Source organism: Rana temporaria, chromosome 3 (assembly GCF_905171775.1).
Source record: "Rana temporaria chromosome 3, aRanTem1.1, whole genome shotgun sequence".
Taxonomy (NCBI): Eukaryota; Metazoa; Chordata; class Amphibia; order Anura; family Ranidae; genus Rana; species Rana temporaria.
The window spans coordinates 488,402,499-488,421,265 of record NC_053491.1 but is presented as its reverse complement, the minus strand read 5'-3'; the positions used below and the strand labels follow the sequence as shown (position 1 = coordinate 488,421,265).

Below are 18,767 nucleotides of genomic sequence, written 5' to 3'. Positions count from 1 at the left end.
TTCCCGAGACTACTCATGATCTTGCAGAGCATTGCCGAGCAGCCTCATGGTCTTACAGAGCAATACAGAGACTACTCATGGTCTTGCAGAGCATTGCCGAGCAGCCTCATGGTCTTACAGAGCAATACAGAGACTACTCATGGTCTTGCAGAGCATTGCTGAGCAGCCTCATGGTCTTACAGAGACTACTCATGGTCTTGCAGAGCATTGCTGAGCAGCCTCATGGTCTTAGAGACTACTCATGGTCTTGCAGAGCATTGCTGAGCAGCCTCATGGTCTTACAGAGTAATACAGAGACTGCTCATGGTCTTGCAGAGCATTGCTGAGACTACTCATGGTCTTGCAGAGCATTGCTGAGCAGCCTCATGGTCTTACAGAGACTACTCATGGTCTTGCAGAGCATTGCTGAGCAGCCTCATGGTCTTACAGAGACTACTCATGGTCTTGCTGAGCAGCCTCATGGTCTTACAGAGTAATACAGAGACTGCTCATGGTCTTGCAGAGCATTGCTGAGACTACTCATGGTCTTGCAGAGCATTGCTGAGCAGCCTCATGGTCTTGCAGAGTAATACAGAGACTGCTCATGGTCTTGCAGAGCATTGCTGAGACTACTCATGGTCTTGCAGAGCATTGCTGAGCAGCCTCATGGTCTTACAGAGCAATACAGAGACTACTCATGGTCTTGCAGAGCATTGCTGAGCAGCCTCATGGTCTTGCAGAGCAATACAGAGACTGCTCATGGTCTTGCAGAGCATTTCCGAGAATACTCATCAGAGCATTGCTGTGTGTCTAGAGCTATGCACATCATACTTTCAAAAGCAAAATTAAAACCCAATCATGATGCACCCAATAATAGTCCTAATTTAAGCAGGCCACTCCCGCTTTTATCTGCTCGCTTGGGAAGGGGGGAGGGGGGGCAGTAGTAAAATTGGAGCAGGTCTCAATCTCAGCAGATGTATGGTTGGTCAGGACTGCACTTTCCTAGCAGCAATTAGAAATTAATATACAGTGGAACCTCGGATTACAAGCATAATCCGTTCCAGAAGAACACTCGTAATCCAAAGCACTCTCATATCAAAGCGAGTTTCCCCATTGAAGTCAATGGAAATTAAAATAATTTGTTCCGCATTGACTTCAATGGCATGCAATACAACATGCGGCCAGAGGTGGGGGGGCACCGGAGAGCCTCGGAAACGGCCGGAAAGGTCCGAGGACAGCTCAGCTGACCTCGGCAATGGCGTGTTTCCGTGTCTTTCCGAGCATTCCCAAATGGCACAGGCGCCCCCCACCCCAGGCCAAACGCAGTACTGCACCCCTCTTTGGCCTATATCCTTCTCGTTTTGCGACACAACACTTGCAAACCAAGTTAGTATTTTTTTTAAATACAGCGCTCCTATTGAGAAACGTTTGTTAACCGCGTTACTTGCAATCAGAGGTTCCACTGTAGTGCTATTTGAGGGTATCATTACCCTAGCTGGGGTAACAGCTGGACCCCCTTTCCTCCTCCTCCTCCTCAATATCCTCCTTCTCCACCTTCTCCCCTTTCGCCACCTCCTTGGCCTCCCTCACCACCTCCTTGGCCTCCCTCACCACCTCACGGAGGTAGTATACTGGCTGTGTTCTTACCTCGGACACCTTACGGGCAAGGTAGTGGCCCTGGGCAGAGCCCAATAGCAGATCACATCCTGGTAAGAATGGGTTGGGGCATGAGCCTCGAAGGAAGGACAGGGAAAGCTCCTCAAGAAGCCCAAGAAAACAGGAGGCCGCATTCTGCCCTTGGCACAGGTACCCTTGTGGTAGCCTCTCACAGGCGTGGATGAGGGTGATCCATAATATATATGGACCTGGACCTCCGTGCTGTTGGAGTATGGGCCCCAACACAGCCATGGAGGCTCTTAGCACCCTGGACTGTGTTGGGTGTAAGTATCGTCGCATGTAAAGCTCAACACCTGGGAAGCCCACCCTCCACTGTCCCTCAGCTCCCCATGGGAGAAGATGGAACACCTGAGGTGGGACTCCATCTTCACCTAACCAGTCATCTAGATATTGAGCCCCTGGGGGCCAACCCCGAACTTCCACTACGGGGACAATGTCAAAGCGAATGAGGAGGGCACTAGATGTAGACAGCAAGATGGAGGCACAGTTACCCCACACATCAGCCCTCTCTAGGGTCAGAGGAGGGGAGGAATCACGGAGGCTGGACACCGCTGAGAGGAAAGAAGGCAGAAACCATTGAGATACATGGTCTGGGGTGAGGTGCGGGCCGTCAGAGCCGAGCTCTGGATGTGGCTTCTCCCAGAGAGATATGGGAAGGTGGTAATGACATGGACATGGCTGCGACAGGACATCGGGGGATGGTAGACGAAGGATGGGGACTAGGAGTGTATAGGAGATGGAGTACGAAATGAAGGGGGTCCGTGTTCCTAAATCAGTTGGGGAAACATCAAGAAGTCCAGAGCACAGTCCACCGGAGAGGAGAAGGAAGGCGTTCGGAGATGGCAGAGGATGGATCTGACCTGGAGAAGGAAAAACACAAATAGGACATTATATCTTTGGGTCGTGGTCTTCTCAAAGATCTACAGACAGTACTATAGTGAATACCGTATATACGCGAGTACAAGCCGAGATTTTCAGCCCTTTTTTAGGGCTGAAAATACCCCCCTCGGCTTACACTCGAGTCAGTGTACCTGAATTCTTGACTGGTGTCCATTTTTTGTAAAAGTCGCGGCTTCCTCCTAGCATTGCGTTTAGTTCTGCGATAGGCATTTGACACTGTGTTCTACCTATCATGGAGGTCCTCCCATCCTCGGACTTTCCCAGCAAACACTGTGTTCAGTGTTCCGCCAATCACGGACGCCCTCTTGTTCGAGGATGAAAGAATGTCCCTGATTGGTGGAACACTGAACACTGTGTCTGCTGGGAAACTGAGTCCGAGGATGAGAGGACCTCCGTGATAGGTGGAACACAGTGTCAAATGCCGTGGAACGGAACGCCAGGAGGAAGCCGTGACTTTTAAAAAATGGACGCCTGTCAAGAATTCAGGTACTCGGGCACAGTGAGGCTGCAAATGGGCACAGTGAGGCTGCAAATGGGCATTGTTGACCCTCTTTTTAGCTTAAAGTAGCTGCTGCATTCTCACCCTAGGCTTATACTCGAGTCAATAAGTTTTCCCATTTTTTGTGGTAAAATTAGGTCCTCGGCTTATATTCGGGTCGGCTTATACTTGAGTATGTACATCTCAGGAGGACACAGCAGGCACTGGGAACACCTAGACGGGGAATGCTGGGAACATTTGGCTTGGGGAACACCGACTAGTCCTTTCACGAGGGTCATGTTTCTGTAGGTTGAAAAGCATATCACACAAAGTTTGCCATGGAGTCACATTGACTGGTGGCAGAGCTGTGAATAAGAGGGTACCACTGGTCCTCCTGTACAGGGGCCTGGGGCAGCAAGGGGGCCAAGACAGCAGGGTGAACCAGCTTTGGGCAGGGAGGGTGATTCACGCAGCAGGGGGGGGAAATTACTAGAACCGATCCCCTGTATGGCTCTCTCTGCAGCAGCTGAAAGCTGCTTCTTCTCCTCTCCCTTCCACCAGGTTTCAGCTGCAGAGAGCCATACAGGGGGGGATCGGTTCTAGTAATTGCTCTAGGGCTGTTCCAGCAATTGCTCTAGGGCTGTTCCAGCAATTGCTCTAGGGCTGTTCCAGCAATTGCTCTAGGGCTGTTCCAGCAATTGCTCTAGGGCTGTTCCAGCAATTGCTCTAGGGCTGTTCCAGCAATTGCTCTAGGGCTGTTCCAGCAATTGCTCTAGGGCTGTTCCAGCAATTGCTCTAGGGCTGTTCCAGCAATTGCTCTAGGGCTGTTCCAGCAATTGCTCTAGGGATGTTCCAGCAATTGCTCTAGGGATGTTCCAGCAATTGCTCTAGGGCTGTTCCAGCAATTGCTCTAGGGCTGTTCCAGCAATTGCTCTAGGGCTGTTCCAGCAATTGCTCTAGGGCTGTTCCAGCAATTGCTCTAGGGCTGTTCCAGCAATTGCTCTAGGGCTGTTCCAGCAATTGCTCTAGGGCTGTTCCAGCAATTGCTCTAGGGCTGTTCCAGCAATTGCTCTAGGGCTGTTCCAGCAATTGCTCTAGGGCTGTTCCAGCAATTGCTCTAGGGCTGTTCCAGCAATTGCTCTAGGGCTGTTCCAGCAATTGCTCTAGGGCTGTTCCAGCAATTGCTCTAGGGATGTTCCAGCAATTGCTCTAGGGATGTTCCAGCAATTGCTCTAGGGATGTTCCAGCAATTGCTCTAGGGATGGTCTAGCAATTGCTCTAGGGATGGTCTAGCAATTGCTCTAGGGATGGTCTAGCAATTGCTCTAGGGATGGTCTAGCAATTGCTCTAGGGATGGTCTAGCAATTGCTCTAGGGATGTTCCAGTAATTGCTCTAGGGATGTTCCAGTAATTGCTCTAGGGATGGTCTAGCAATTGCTCTAGGGATGGTCTAGCAATTGCTCGAGGGATGTTCTAGCAATTGCTCTAGGGATGTTCCAGTAATTGCTCTAGGGATGTTCCAGTAATTGCTCTAGGGATGTTCCAGCAATTGCTCTAGGGATGGTCTAGCAATTGCTCTAGGGATGGTCTAGCAATTGCTCTAGGGATGGTCTAGCAATTGCTCTAGGGATGGTCTAGCAATTGCTCTAGGGATGTTCCAGTAATTGCTCTAGGGATGTTCCAGTAATTGCTCTAGGGATGTTCCAGTAATTGCTCTAGGGATGGTCTAGCAATTGCTCTAGGGATGGTCTAGCAATTGCTCTAGGGATGGTCCAGTAATTGCTCTAGGGATGGTCCAGCAATTGCTCTAGGGATGGTCCAGCAATTGCTCTAGGGATGGTCTAGCAATTGCTCTAGGGATGGTCTAGCAATTGCTCTAGGGATGGTCTAGCAATTGCTCTAGGGATGGTCTAGCAATTGCTCTAGGGATGGTCTAGCAATTGCTCTAGGGATGTTCCAGTAATTGCTCTAGGGATGGCGACCCCGTTGGCCACACCAATAGGGCCGCCATCAGAGGGGGAACAGGCATTACACTAAAGGGGGCCAAATGTACCCAGGGGCCCACAGACGAGGTAGAGGTAGCAGCCCCCGGTTCTCTGCTCGTGGCAGGAGAGAGAAGGAAGAGGTGAGCTGACACTTTCTGATTTTCTCGTCAGCCCCCCTCCCCGGTTCTCTGCTTGTGGCAGGAGAGAGAGGTGAGCTGACACTCAGATTTTCGGCAGCACCCCCTCCCCCCCCCCCCCAGTTCTCTGCTCCAGGGGGGCCATGCCTAAAGCTGTGTAAGGGGCCCCAACATTTTTAATGGCTGCCCTGCACACCAATCACCCTCCCTTTGCACCATACATTCCCCCCTGCTGCCCCTTCTTTTCATAAACACAAGGAGTGATCGGTACCGATCATTCACCGTGTTCATTCATAACTGAACCATAGTAAACTGTGTTTATTTGGATGGCTGCATGGGGCCCCATAAGTTCTAACAACAGCCCCGATTGGTGGGCATGTGAAAGGTTGGTGTTCCTAAAAGATTGTAGCACCCTCCTAGTTAGGTTGCTTATAGGGTTAGGGATATTTCGTTTTTGTCGCCTCTGTAGAGGAGCAGATTGATTGCTTTTAGCTGTTCTGGGTTTCACAGGCTGCAGGTTTGATTACTCCTTCCTGCATTCCACAACTCTCTGGGTAGTTCTGGGACATAGGTGTGGTGAAGTGACCAGCAGGGGGCTGAGGTTTGCATAAATAGTCTGGGACCTAGAACAGCAGGATCCTTGCTCTGATGGAGAGAGACCCAGGCTGGAAGGGCTGTCTGCCATTCTGTGCCACCCACAATAAGCCTCTTTAGTCGTTAAATCCTCTTGCCCTAGGCGGCCCCTCCCTGGCATCGATCTTCTGGGACACAACTCAGGTCCTCAGGTCCCAGATCAGCTGGCCAATAGGAGAGCGCAGCGCGACACGATGCACAGTGTGTGCCCAGCCGTGAAGCCATTAGTGGTGATGGCCGGGTGCCCACACTTGACAGTTGATGACGGCACTGAGGAGGGGGGGGAGAGGAGCGAGCCTCCAGACAGCTGCCTAGCTGGACCTTGGGTAAGGTGACCACAAGTCCTAGATGACCAGACCATTCGGCACCTACAACCCTGAATACAAAGTACTGTACAATACACATTATTGCAAGTATAAACACATAGATGAGAAGACAGACAGAAACAATAGGTGACTTGATTAACAATGGGGGAAATACACTTGACACATAACACCTTAAACAGATTATATCAGGATACTGTAAAATCTGGTTACTTTGAGCTGATGATATGTTCTGAGCTTCACAGTCTAAAGTAGTCATTGTTGGTAATGGGGCATCTATTAGGGCGACCACGTGTCCCGGATTGCCTGGGGACAGTTCCCCGCATTTTGCAGGTCTGTCCCGGGCACATTCATTCCAGGACAATACAGTGTCCCGGAATGAAACTGACACAGCCACCACCCCATGGGTCGATCTGATGGCCTCAAAAAAGGCCACCACATCACCGCTTTACTCACTGACAGTACTTGTCTTGGCCGGGAATGTCTGGTGGAGCACAGTCCCCGCCCCCTGCTTGTGATTGGAGAAATCATAAATCCCGCCTCGTGTCCTATGACTGTGCTGTAAATCGTTACACCACAAGCTGATTTTTGGGAGGGGGGGGGGGGTCCCTGAATGGTAGTTTGGAAATGTGGTCACCCCAACGTGGTGCAGGTGAGTGTTGGTTTATTAAAAGTCAACGACTATGCTTTTTGTAGCTGCAGACTTTTAATAAACGAAAACACGGGTGGAACTCCGCTTTCATTGACAGAGAAGATATAAACTAATTTGTCAGCCAAATTTGACTCTTTATAACCCTTTAAAATGATTCCTATTAAAATGAAAGGATGGGAATTGGGAATTGCACGCTTGCCTAGCTGGATGCTGCAACACTGAGAATCGATCAAACACCGCCAAACTCTCGGTTCTCACAGTTGCTGAATGCCGGCCGCCCGCAAAACAGAAGCAGTGTGGCCGCTTTATGTTGTCAGGCCGGGGAGCACCGATTTTTCAAAGCCGGGCACCCCTTCCATAGACTCCCATGTTAAACATCAGTCGAGGCATGGGCACAGTGAGGCATGGGCACAGTGAGGCCACACCCTAGGCTTATACTCAAGTCAATACGTTTTCCCATTTTTTTGTGGGTAAATTAGGTGCCTCGGCTTATACTCGAGTATATACGGTATGTGTTTATATAATTGTTTTTGCGCCATAAAGATATTTGATGGTTTTTGTTGCAGCTGTACACTTATGTTTTATCTCTAGCGCAGTATAACCGCTTTTATTTTCACATAGAGACAAAGACACCCGAAATTCAGGAAAACATTCATTATCGAGCTCATCATAGAGCAATATGTGCTTCAGGATCAGCATTGTCAGTTAATGGAAATGCACATCGCTAGAAGGCCTTTACATTATTATGGAGGGAAAGGTGGAGGGGGGGGGGAGTTTACCTGTTCTCATCTATACGTGAAATGTTCTTATCATATATAGTCCTTGTTATTCCATTTATTAATTAAAAAAAAAAAAAAATATATATTATATATATATATATATATATATATATATATATATATATATATATATATATATATATATATATATATATATATATATATATATATATATATATATATATATATATATTTTTTTTTTTTTTTTTTAAAAAGCAAATTTTAGTTTATTTACCGAATAAGCTTTTCTTTCAAGCCGAATACTTTTGTTACACCGGAAAGGTGAACTGTATATAAAACAACTTTCAATTTGTAAACCTACCCCACACAAAAAAAAAAACTTTTACTTTTTGCTATAATCAATATAATCACCCAAAAATTGAGGAAAAATAAATAAATTCCTCAGTTTTGGCTGATATGTATTCTTCTACATATTTTTGGTAAAAAAGTAAATAAAAAAAAGTTATAGGGCCAGATCCACAGTCAGCGGCGTAAATGTAGGAGAGTGTACCGTAGTTACGCTACGCCACCGCAACTTAGAGGCAAGTGCTGTATTCACAAAGCACTTCCGTCTAAAGTTACGACGGCATAGCGTAAATGTGCCGGCGTAAGCGCGCCTAAATCAAATGAGGATCAGGGGGGCGTGTTTTATGTAAACTAAGCATGACCCCACGTAAATGACGCTTTTTTTTCGAACGGCGCATGCGCGCGCATGCTCAGTATCACGTCGAATTTTCAAATTAAATTACGCCCGCTCAATGCCTAGACGACGTGAACGTAACTTACGCAAAGCCCTATTCACGAACGTTTTACGCAAACGACGGAAAATTCAACGCTGTCCCGACGTGCCAGTGTCAGTAAAAAAAAAATAGCTGTGACGGGTTTGGCTTGGAACTGCGCATGCGAATGATGTATTAGCACATGCCGCCAGGCGCGCCAGCATTTAAATTCTGTAACATTAACCAGGAGCACTGGAGCAGGAATCGAAGGCCGAGCAGCACGCAATGGCGGAAAGGAGGAGCCCTGCATCCAGGGCCAGGCAATCCAGTTTCCAGAGACCACGGGGACCGGGGAGAGCCGGGGACGGAGTGACAGCCCAGCCGACAGTGAAAGCAGGTGATGTGTCAGGCTGCAGGGTAGGGTGACCACATTCCCAAACTACCATTCAGGGACACCTCCTCCCGAAAAATCAGCTTGTGCTGTAACAAATCACAGCACAGTGATTGGACACAAGAGGCAGGATTTATGATTTCTCCAATCACAATCAGGGGGCGGGGATTGTGCTCCTCCAGGCATTCCCGGCCAGGACAAGTACTGTCAGTGAGTAAAGCGGTGATGTAGCCCCTTTTTTGGGGGGCATCAGATTGGCCCAGGGGGGTGGGGGGTGGGGTGGCTGTGTCAGTTTCATTCCGGAACACTGTATTGTCCTGGAATAAATGTGCCCGGGACAGACCTGCAAAATGCGGGACAGACCTGGGAAATCCGGGACACGTGGTCACCCTACCGCAGGGGGTGATGGTGGCAGGTGGTGTTGGGGGCACATTGCTATTTGCCCAGCGTACTTGTTTGTTGCCCAAATACTGAAACTTGCACCTAAAAATGTAATTTTGTAACTTGGCAGTAAAATCTTGGCGGTGCCAGTAAATTTTGGGCGTTGTGCCAGTCAATTTCAATCTTTCAGGCTGGCAACACTGTAACCTTGGATCATCTGGGATAGGCCCACAGCCTGCAACCAGGGCTGGAAACAAGGGGTGGCGGCAAGAGGGACAGCCTCCCAGGGCGCAGTGGTAGAGGCAAAGCCACCCCACACTCCAGATCAGTGGTTAGCAACCAGCTGGCTGTGGCTTCATGTTTGCTTTTAAAGCTACTGCTGTCACATTGTGCTCCAAAAATGCCCAAATCCCACCGCATATGCCCACAATTGATATGAAAAAAAAAAAACATGCACAACTACCTTCTAGCTGTCTAGAAAGCAAATGATCGGCCAACCATGGGCAGCTGGAGCAAGGGTTTAGAGAACGGGCGCAAGGCAACACCCATTCTACTCCATGCATTAGCAACAGGGAAGTCGGATGCACTTCTGTAATCTTGCCCTGGGCATTTGGGGAACTTGTCCCGGTACTGCCTACACCTGTCATTAGGAGGGAGATCAGGTGTTTCAATAGTTCAACAATTCCCCTTTAGCCATCCCTGAATCAGGTCGGTCTTTGATGTGCGGTGTAGCGTAGCAGGGCTCGGCCTCTACTCCGCCTCGGCTCCTTTCTCCCCCTGCGCCATGCTCCAGAGCAAATCAAGAGTTAACAATTGGAACAAGGAAGGATGGCAACAAAAGCCGAATGATAATGGAAACTGTTCAACTAAGAAATGTGCTCCTAAAAACTGTCAACGTGACGGAATCAACACGTCCAAAACATTTTTAATTTATGCAGATATATTGCATAGTGCTGATGGCTTGGCAGCCGGGTGTGGGAAATCCATTGCCAATAGAAGGCTGTGTGGCTCAGTTTACTGGTTGCATCCCTTGTAGACCTGGAAATGGTGCCAGGACAAGGCCCTTCTTCACCCAAGACGGAAGGCTAAAGTGCACCACACATGGCTGTGAACTACCAAAGCAGCATAGATTTTAGGCCTTGACCTTTTTCATCCTCTTCCCACTGGAGGGCCCAAGGCAGATCGGCTCAGTTTCCTGGTAGAAGCCCCTGTAGACCACACCAGGCCAAGGTCCTTCTCCACCCAAGGCAAAGGGCCAAAGTGTGCCGACCATGGGCTGTGAACTACCAGAGCAGCATAGATTTCAGGCCTTGACCTTTTTCATCCTCTTCCCACTGGAGGGCCCAAGGCAGATCGGCTGAGTTTCCTGGTTGAAGCCCCTGTAGACCATGCCAGGCCAAGGTCCTTCTCCCCCCCAAGGCAAAGGGCCAAAGTGTGCCACCCATGGGCTGTGAACTACTTCAGCAGCATAGCTCCTGCTCTTTTTGAACCCCCTTTCCTACTGAAGCACCCAAGGCAGATACCGCTTCTGGCCACCCCCTGATCTGCCCTAGCCTGGAAGGGTTCTTTGTTCCAGTGCCAGGTCCGATTCTGAACTGTCTGGGCAGTGCAGAGCCTATTGTTGAAAGGAAGAGTGGTTTTGAATAGATCTAGTTTCATGATCAATTATGGTCTAGACCAATGGTTTTCAAACTGTGGCCCCAGGGCCGTCTTAATAGCATCGTGGGCCCCTGGGCAAAGTAATGCTCTGAGGCCCCTACAATGGAGACAGTGCAGGTAAACAGACATCATGTAGGTAGGAGGCAGACAAGCAGAGCTTCCTCTTATGGGTGGCGATTCGCATTAACTACATGAACAATCATTCTGTACAGCAAATACTACATACATAAACTGACAAAGCTGCTAGATTGATGCCCCCCAGCACTCTGACCCCTCTACACCCCAGATATCCCCCCAGCACTCTGACCCCTCTACACCCCAGATATCCCCCCAGCACTCTGACCCCTCTACACCCCAGATATCCCCCCAGCACTCTGACCCCTCTACACCCCAGATATCCCCCCAGCACTCTGACCCCTCTACACCCCAGATATCCCCCCAGCACTCTGATCCCTCTACGCCCCAGATATCCCCTGTGAAGGATATGTCAGTGTAATTCTCCCTGCTTGGTTAAATTGTGGGTTAGAGGTAAAATGGATTCATGTGTTACAAGCTATTGACATGTTAATGACCCGTCTGCAGCTAGCTCCTTATTTCAAAGGGATGTTAACCCTGTTTACTGTGATTAGAGGTGACTCATGTTATGTATTCTGATTGCTTCATTATGCGGTGCCAGGCTGCCCAGCTAATGTGTTCTGTACACCTTGTAATTAACTTCCCTGATGTCATTATTTAAAGAAAATGTGTCTCAGGTCGGCTTCGAATTGTCTGGCTATATTCTGTATGAGAAACTCCAGAGTGTGTGAAAAGGGGGTGGAGCTCCCATTGTTCCTTGATTAAGGATTTAGCTTGTAAAACTGTATTTATAACCAGCAGCAAGCTGCCAATAAATCAGTCTTGGTTCCAGCATTCAGTCTTGACTCATGTGTGGATGATCCTGTGATGTTCTTGTATGGAGAGGAGGGAATGCTTGACGGGGATATCATACCGATACCGTCACAAATGGTGGCAGCAGTGGGATTTTCCCTTCTACTCTCCCTTACACCAGGATTCCAAGCAGACACTGGGAACAGTGAATGGAAGGCTGCTACACCCTGCTTAAAAGAAATACACTGAAAGAACTACTGGAAGTTCGTGGAAGGATTGCTAGCAACAAAACCAAGCGGGTCATCATAGCAGAATTAATGGAGCTAGACCAGGAGGACGGGATTGCAGCAACGCCAGCAGTACAAGAGATGGAGACACCAGTGATTCAGGAAGAGGAATCACCAGCCAACAAGCTAATGAGAGAGAAGCTAGCGTGGTTCGGCCCGAACCCAACGGCGGATGTGGTGCTGAAAGTGATGGACCTGTTAGCGAAGGAGGCTAAACAAATAAGAGACAAACAAATAAGAGACGCAGAGCTACAGAAGGATAAACAAATAAGAGACGCAGAACTACAGTTAAAACTGGCAGCAGTCCAACAAGCAGCCGCACATTCTCCAAACAGTGAGTACAGCACAGCAGACGCAAGGAAGATTCCGTTTAGCGCTTTTAAAGCTTTTGATGAAAAGGACTGTGAGATTGATAACTACCTGGCAGATTTTGAGCGACAATGTAACCTGCACCGAATAGCTAGAGGAGAGTGGGTTTCAATATTGTCAGGCAAACTGTCAGGCAAAGCTTCTGATGCTTTCCGGACCGTGCCAGATCAGGATATCCATAGCTATGCCAGGGTTAAAGAAGTGCTCCTGGCTCGTTATGCAGTAACCCCAGAGTCCCACAGACAGAAGTTCAGGGACTCACGCAAAACCACGGAAGACTCTTACGCGGAATGGGCATGCCAGTTGTCCCTGTCGGCCTCTAACTGGGTTAACAGCAGCCAGGCCACCACCGCAGAGGACATTTTGCAACTAATGCTCCTGGAGCAATTTTACAATCACATCCAGACGGATGTCAAAGATTGGGTGAGAGATCGCAGGCCCATGACTCTACCAGAGGCTGCGAAGTTGGCGGATGAATATGCGGATACTCGCAAGACAAACCAGGTCACACCACGGGTACAACCTCCACGACCAACGGCGCCCTCACACCCACCAGCCGCTAGATACCAACCGCCTAACAGACCGATGACATCGAGCCCTCGCTATCCACGCCAGGAGGACAACGAACAACGCTGCTTCCGGTGAAAACAGTTGGGTCACTTCAAGCAGAATTGCCCCCTGAATGACAACACCAGATCCAATTGGTCTCAACCTGGGTACCGCCCACCAGCAGCAGCCCATTGTGTAGACTCGGCTTGGGATCCCCAGGAGCTGGGTCAGGAAGAACCATTGGGCACCCCTTACAAAGCCCTCATGGTACAATCTGTTATTACGGACAACAGGGAACACCATTGTCAGCTGGTCATGGGCGACAGCCATGAGCCGGAGGGGCCTTGGAGGGAGCTGGGCAGAAAGAGGCACCGCCAGCTACCCTCCAAGAAGAAGAGGTCCTGGAAGTCATATAACCAGCGGACCTGGGAGGAGAAGAAGCGACTGGAGGAGATGGAATCGCAGCGGGCGCCCCAGATGCGGGCCGAGATGTTCGCCAAGGGCCCACCGGTGGCCCCTTACACCACCACCCAGTTCCTGATGATGAAGGACCACGTGGAGAGCCTGCAGGACATGAGCAAGCAGGAGCTGATTCGTGAATACATGGAGCTGGAGGAGTGCATAAGCCGCATGGAGGAGGAGAACAACCGCCTGAGGTCACAGCAGGCCGACCCCCCCCAGGCTCCATGAACTGGAGATGGAGCTGGAGAAGCTCCAAGAGGAGAACCGGCGGCTGCGGAGGGAGCAGGGGGTGGCTGACCTTATGGGGCTCTGATTCCCCTCCCGGACTCTGAGCACCAGTGCTACAGCATTTCAACAAATATAACTTTTTCTTTTTATGAATCTCCTGTGATTGTCACTTCAGAGCCATAACCTGCCCCTCCCATAGCGGGACACCTAGACGGCGGCGCACAGACCCATTCGCCGTCTTCACCCTGACTTCTGGTGACTCTGCAGATCGCACAAAGACTTGGGGACTGACCGGCGTGTGATCTGACGACCCGGTGGCATACCTGAGTCTGAAGCAGTTGCCAAGGGAGGTCAGTCACGCCAAACGGAGTTAACCTCGGACTAAAAGCTCTGAACCCGTCAACCCTACTGGACCAGGGAAGGTCCAACCGGGTTTGCCGTAGCAGGGAGAAAAAGGGGGGCCATTGTGAAGGATATGTCAGTGTAATTCTCCCTGCTTGGTTAAATTGTGGGTTAGAGGTAAAATGGATTCATGTGTTACAAGCTATTGACATGTTAATGACCCGTCTGCAGCTAGCTCCTTATTTCAAAGGGATGTTAACCCTGTTTACTGTGATTAGAGGTGACTCATGTTATGTATTCCGATTGCTTCATTATGCGGTGCCAGGCTGCCCAGCTAATGTGTTCTGTACACCTTGTAATTAACTTCCCTGATGTCATTATTTAAAGAAAATGTGTCTCAGGTCAGCTTCGAATTGTCTGGCTATATTCTGTATGAGAAACTCCAGAGTGTGTGAAAAGGGGGTGGAGCTCCCATTGTTCCTTGATTAAGGATTTAGCTTGTAAAACTGTATTTATAACCAGCAGCAAGCTGCCAATAAATCAGTCTTGGTTCCAGCATTCAGTCTTGACTCATGTGTGGATGATCCTGTGATGTTCTTGTATGGAGAGGAGGGAATGCTTGACGGGGATATCATACCGATACCGTCACATCCCCCCAGCACTCTGACCCCTCTACACCCCAGATATCCCCCCAGCACTCTGACCCCTCTACACCCCAGATATCCCCCCCCCAGCACTCTGACCCCTCTACACCCCAGATATACCCCCCCCCAGCACTCTGACCCCTCTACACCCCAGATATACCCCCCAGCACTCTGACCCCTCTACACCCCAGATATCCCCCCAGCACTCTGACCCCTCTACACCCCAGATATCCCCCCAGCACTCTGACCCCTCTACACCCCAGATATCCCCCCAGCACTCTGACCCCTCTACACCCCAGATATCCCCCCAGCACTCTGACCCCTCTACACCCCAGATATCCCCCAGCACTCTGACCCCTCTACACCCCAGATATCCCCCCAGCACTCTGACCCCTCTACACCCCAGATATCCCTCCAGCACTCTGACCCCTCTACACCCCAGATATCCCCCCAGCACACTGACCCCTCTATACCCTAGATATCTATGCTTTGGGGAGAGTGCAGGGGCCCCTGGGCAGTGCCCAGGTGTGCCCTCTCATTAAGACAGCCCTGTGTGGCCCAGGGGCCGGATGAAACCCTTTGTTTGCCTTTATCCAGCCCTTGGGGCACTATTCTCCCCCCCTCCCCCAACAACGGGGCACTGTTCCTCTTTGGCTAAACCCCCCCCCCCCCCTTACAGATAGCTAAAAAGATCAATGGTGTCAGTGTGGGGAAAAAAAGTATCCAATAGGCAGAAATTGCTTAAAGGGGTTGTAAAGGTTTCTAAATAGGTTCCTTTAAGCTAGTGCATTGTTGGTTTACTTACCTTTTCCTTCCATTTCCCTTCTAAATGTTTTTTTTCCCCCTTTGTCTGAATTTCCCACTTCCTGTTTCTCCTCAGTAAGCTCCCCATCATCTGGCTGGGGGTTAGACAGCCAGAACAGCTTACTGAGGAGGAACAGGAAGTGAGAAATTCAGACAAAGAAAACAAAGAATAAAAACATTTAGAAAGGAAATGGAAGGAAAAAGGTAAGTGAACCAACAATGTACTAGCTTAAAGGAACCTATTTAAAAAAAAAAAAAAAAAAAAAAGGACCTTTACAACCCCTTTAAAGTCGAAGGAACCCCTAGCAACCTCTGGAGGAACCCCGGTCCAAATATAATGACCCAACCGGTTTAAAGCAATGAATCTTCAACCTGCCCCCCCTCAGGGCTTTTTGGCCCTGCTGCTCTCTCCAAGTTACTTTTTCATAAGACTTTCAAATCGGAGAGAAACAGTCCAAAGGCAAACTTCTTCTACCCTCTAGGAATCTTGAGTGTAATAGGTATTGGAGCCTCAATACAGTCTTTTTATTCTGCTTCCCTGGTAAAGGAAGGCTCACCTAACGTCCCCTGTCCAATTCCAACCCCCCCCAAAGACCACCAGTCTACTTGAGATGTCAGGGATGTTCTCCCCCCTGAGAGGACCCCCCCCCCCCATTTAGACAAATAGGAGGCATCCACATCCTGCAGACAGTGATGTGGACACCTGAAGAAAGACCTCCAGGAAGGTGGGGGAGTCACTTGACAGTGTGTATGAGTAGGTAAAATGGACATTTAGATAGAGGAAGGAGTGAAGGGGGGGGGGTGCCAATATCCCAGAGGGAGGCTTCCAATGTTTATTTGTAAAATGTACATGGTAATAAAGAGATAAAACCATCAGTTGTAGAATGTAGAACATTGACCCAAACCAGTATATTGCGAGTTTAGGACTTGGGTGTGCTCTGCTGGTAGCAGAACGATTGTTTGCAGAACATATAATTGCCAACAGAGCAAGCAACTAACTGAACTCCGGCCAAGTGCAGCGCCGTCAGACTTTTATTTCACTCTCCATCTGCATGGCTTCTCCCAAAAACATCGCAAAATACACCCGAGGGAAGGTTGGTAAACTCCCAACAGTGGTCCTAATCCTGGACCACTCCGTCCAAAACCAGAAAGGTTTAGGCTGGAGCTCTGCGTGCCACAATTGTGTCGAATCGCAAAAAGTGCTCTGGTCTTTGGGTAGCCAAATGCTCCGGGGCTGAAGCGGTTAAGAATTCTGTGTTTAATGTTATTTATTTCCACTCCCTTTTTTTAACCACTTCCCGCCCAAGGACGTCATATGACGTCCTGGACTTTCAGTGGGGATATCTGAATGATGGGGGCAGCTAGAGGCATCATTCAGATATCCATCTCTTCAGCCGGCGATCCTGTGCACCATAAGAACGATCATAGCGGCAGTTCCACCGCTTGATCGTTCTTATAGGCAACGGGAGGGGACGTCCCCTCCCCCTCCCGCCGCCATCTGGTGCTTCTTCGGGCTCTCCCGTGCCATCGGAGACCCGGAGAAATGATCTGCCGGCACCAGATGGTCACCAGTCATCTCTTTGATCGCCAGGGGCCCGGGCGCGATGTTATGATGTCACGCCCAGGTACCGGAATGTAAACAAAGCTGCAATCGCGGCTGAAAGCATGAGATCTGTGATTTTTTTTTTTAACGATCTCATGCTTTCCAGCCTGGAGGAGAGATGTGGTGTCTTATTGACCCCGCATCACTCCATAAAGAGGACCTGTCACACACATTCCTATTACAGGGGATGTTTACATTCCGTGTAATAGGAATAAAAGTGATAATAAAAAAAGGAATAAAAGTGATAAAAAAAAAATAAAAAAAGAAGTGTAAAAATTATATATATATATATATATATATATATATATATATATATATATATATATATATATATATATATATATATATATATATATATATATATATATATATATATATATATATTTTTTTTTTAAACGCCCCTGTCCCCTGTAGCTTGTGCTCAGAAGCGAACATACACGCAAGTCCCGCCCACATATGTAAACCCCGTTCAAACCACATATGTGAGGTATCGCCAAGTGCGTTAGAGCGCCAGCAACAATTCTAGCACTAGACCTCCTCTGTAACTCTAAACTGGTAACCTGCAAAAAAAATAAAAAATTAAGCAACGCCTATGGAGATTTTTAAGTACTTAAGTTTGGCGCCATTCCATATGAGTGTGCGCAATTTTAAAGCGTGACATGTTAGGTATCCATTTACTCGGCGCAACTTCATCTTTCAAATTGGTTTAACTTTACAGTTTTGTTATTTTTTAATTCATGAAACCGTCCCCCCCCCCCCCCCCCCCCCCAAAAAAGGTGTTTGAAAAATTATTGCGCAAATACCGTGCGAGATAAAAAGTTGCAATAGCCGCCATTTTATTCCCTAGGGTGTCTGCTAAAAAAAAGTGTTTGGGGGGTTCTGAGTAATTTTCTAGCAAAAAAAAATTATGATTTTTGCATGTCGGAGAGAAGTGCCAGAATTGGCCCAGTATGGAAGTGGTTGATGATAAAGGTCTCCTACCTACTAAGGAGAAGATGAGGTCCTTGGCCTGCACACAGCTCTGCAGGACCTCCTTCTCCTGCAGGGTGCTGCTCTCTCTCCTCTCCAGCTCCTCCAGGAGTTTGTTTATCTCTTCGATACGAGAACCAGAACAGAAATCCACGTCCGTCAGAGGCCGGGCAGACGAGGTCATCCTGCAAAAAAAATAAAACTGCCATTTAGATTGCAGATCTGGTTATGGAGCTTTTAATAAAAAAAAAAAAAAAAAAAAAAAAAAAGACAACAAAGTCCATCAAGTTCAATCTCTCACAAACTACAAAAAAAAAAAAAAAAAACACACACACACCTCGGAGGCAACGGAACAGAAGAAATGAATTCAAAGGAGGAAGAAACTTCTTCCTGACAGTGACAGAGCGATCCGCTCCTCGGATGGAAATTCTCCAGCACCGTCCTTCCTTAATTATACCTTTGGGTGCAATTCATCTTTAAGATTCTCTAGTAGATTTTAAAATGATTTCTTTGTTCAGCAATTCCCACAAAGAACTTCCAACACTGGCGGCAACGTCATCTTCCCTCCATATTGAGGAGGAGATATGGGCCTCCATCTTTTGATAATATTTGGAGGTTAAGATTTTGTTTACCAAAACCTTATATTGACATTGGATACATTTTTATATACCCGGGAAGCCGACCCGAATATAAGCCGAGGCACCTAATTTTACCACCACAAAAAAAAAAAGGGAAAACTTATTGACTCGAGTATAAGCCTAGGGTGTCCATTAGTGTTGCTCACGAATATTTGTATTGCGAATATTCGGCTCGAATATGGCATATTCGAGTATTCGCGATATATTTCGAATTTCGAGGTGAATATTCGCAATTCCGAATATTCGCATTTTTTCTATTTTATTTTTAAAACAGATCACATCCTATCGACGTCTAAAAGCATTGCTGGTATG

At 48.4% G+C, this 18,767-nt stretch overlaps 1 protein-coding gene across 1 annotated transcript in view; it reads right to left on the bottom strand.

Annotated features, from left to right (window-relative positions):
* Positions 1 to 1,240: 1,240 nt before the first annotated feature.
* LOC120933748 (transmembrane protein 102-like) overlaps positions 1,241 to 18,767 on the bottom strand; it is a 42,789-nt gene continuing 25,262 nt past the window's right edge. Inside the window, exons 3-4 of the mRNA XM_040347122.1 lie at positions 17,830 to 18,002; positions 1,241 to 2,516 (exon numbers count right to left, since the gene is read on the bottom strand). Of these exons, the coding sequence (XP_040203056.1) occupies positions 1,471 to 2,516; positions 17,830 to 18,001 (1,218 nt within the window). The 5' untranslated portion in view covers position 18,002 and the 3' untranslated portion in view covers positions 1,241 to 1,470. The remainder of the gene's footprint in view (positions 2,517 to 17,829; positions 18,003 to 18,767) is intronic.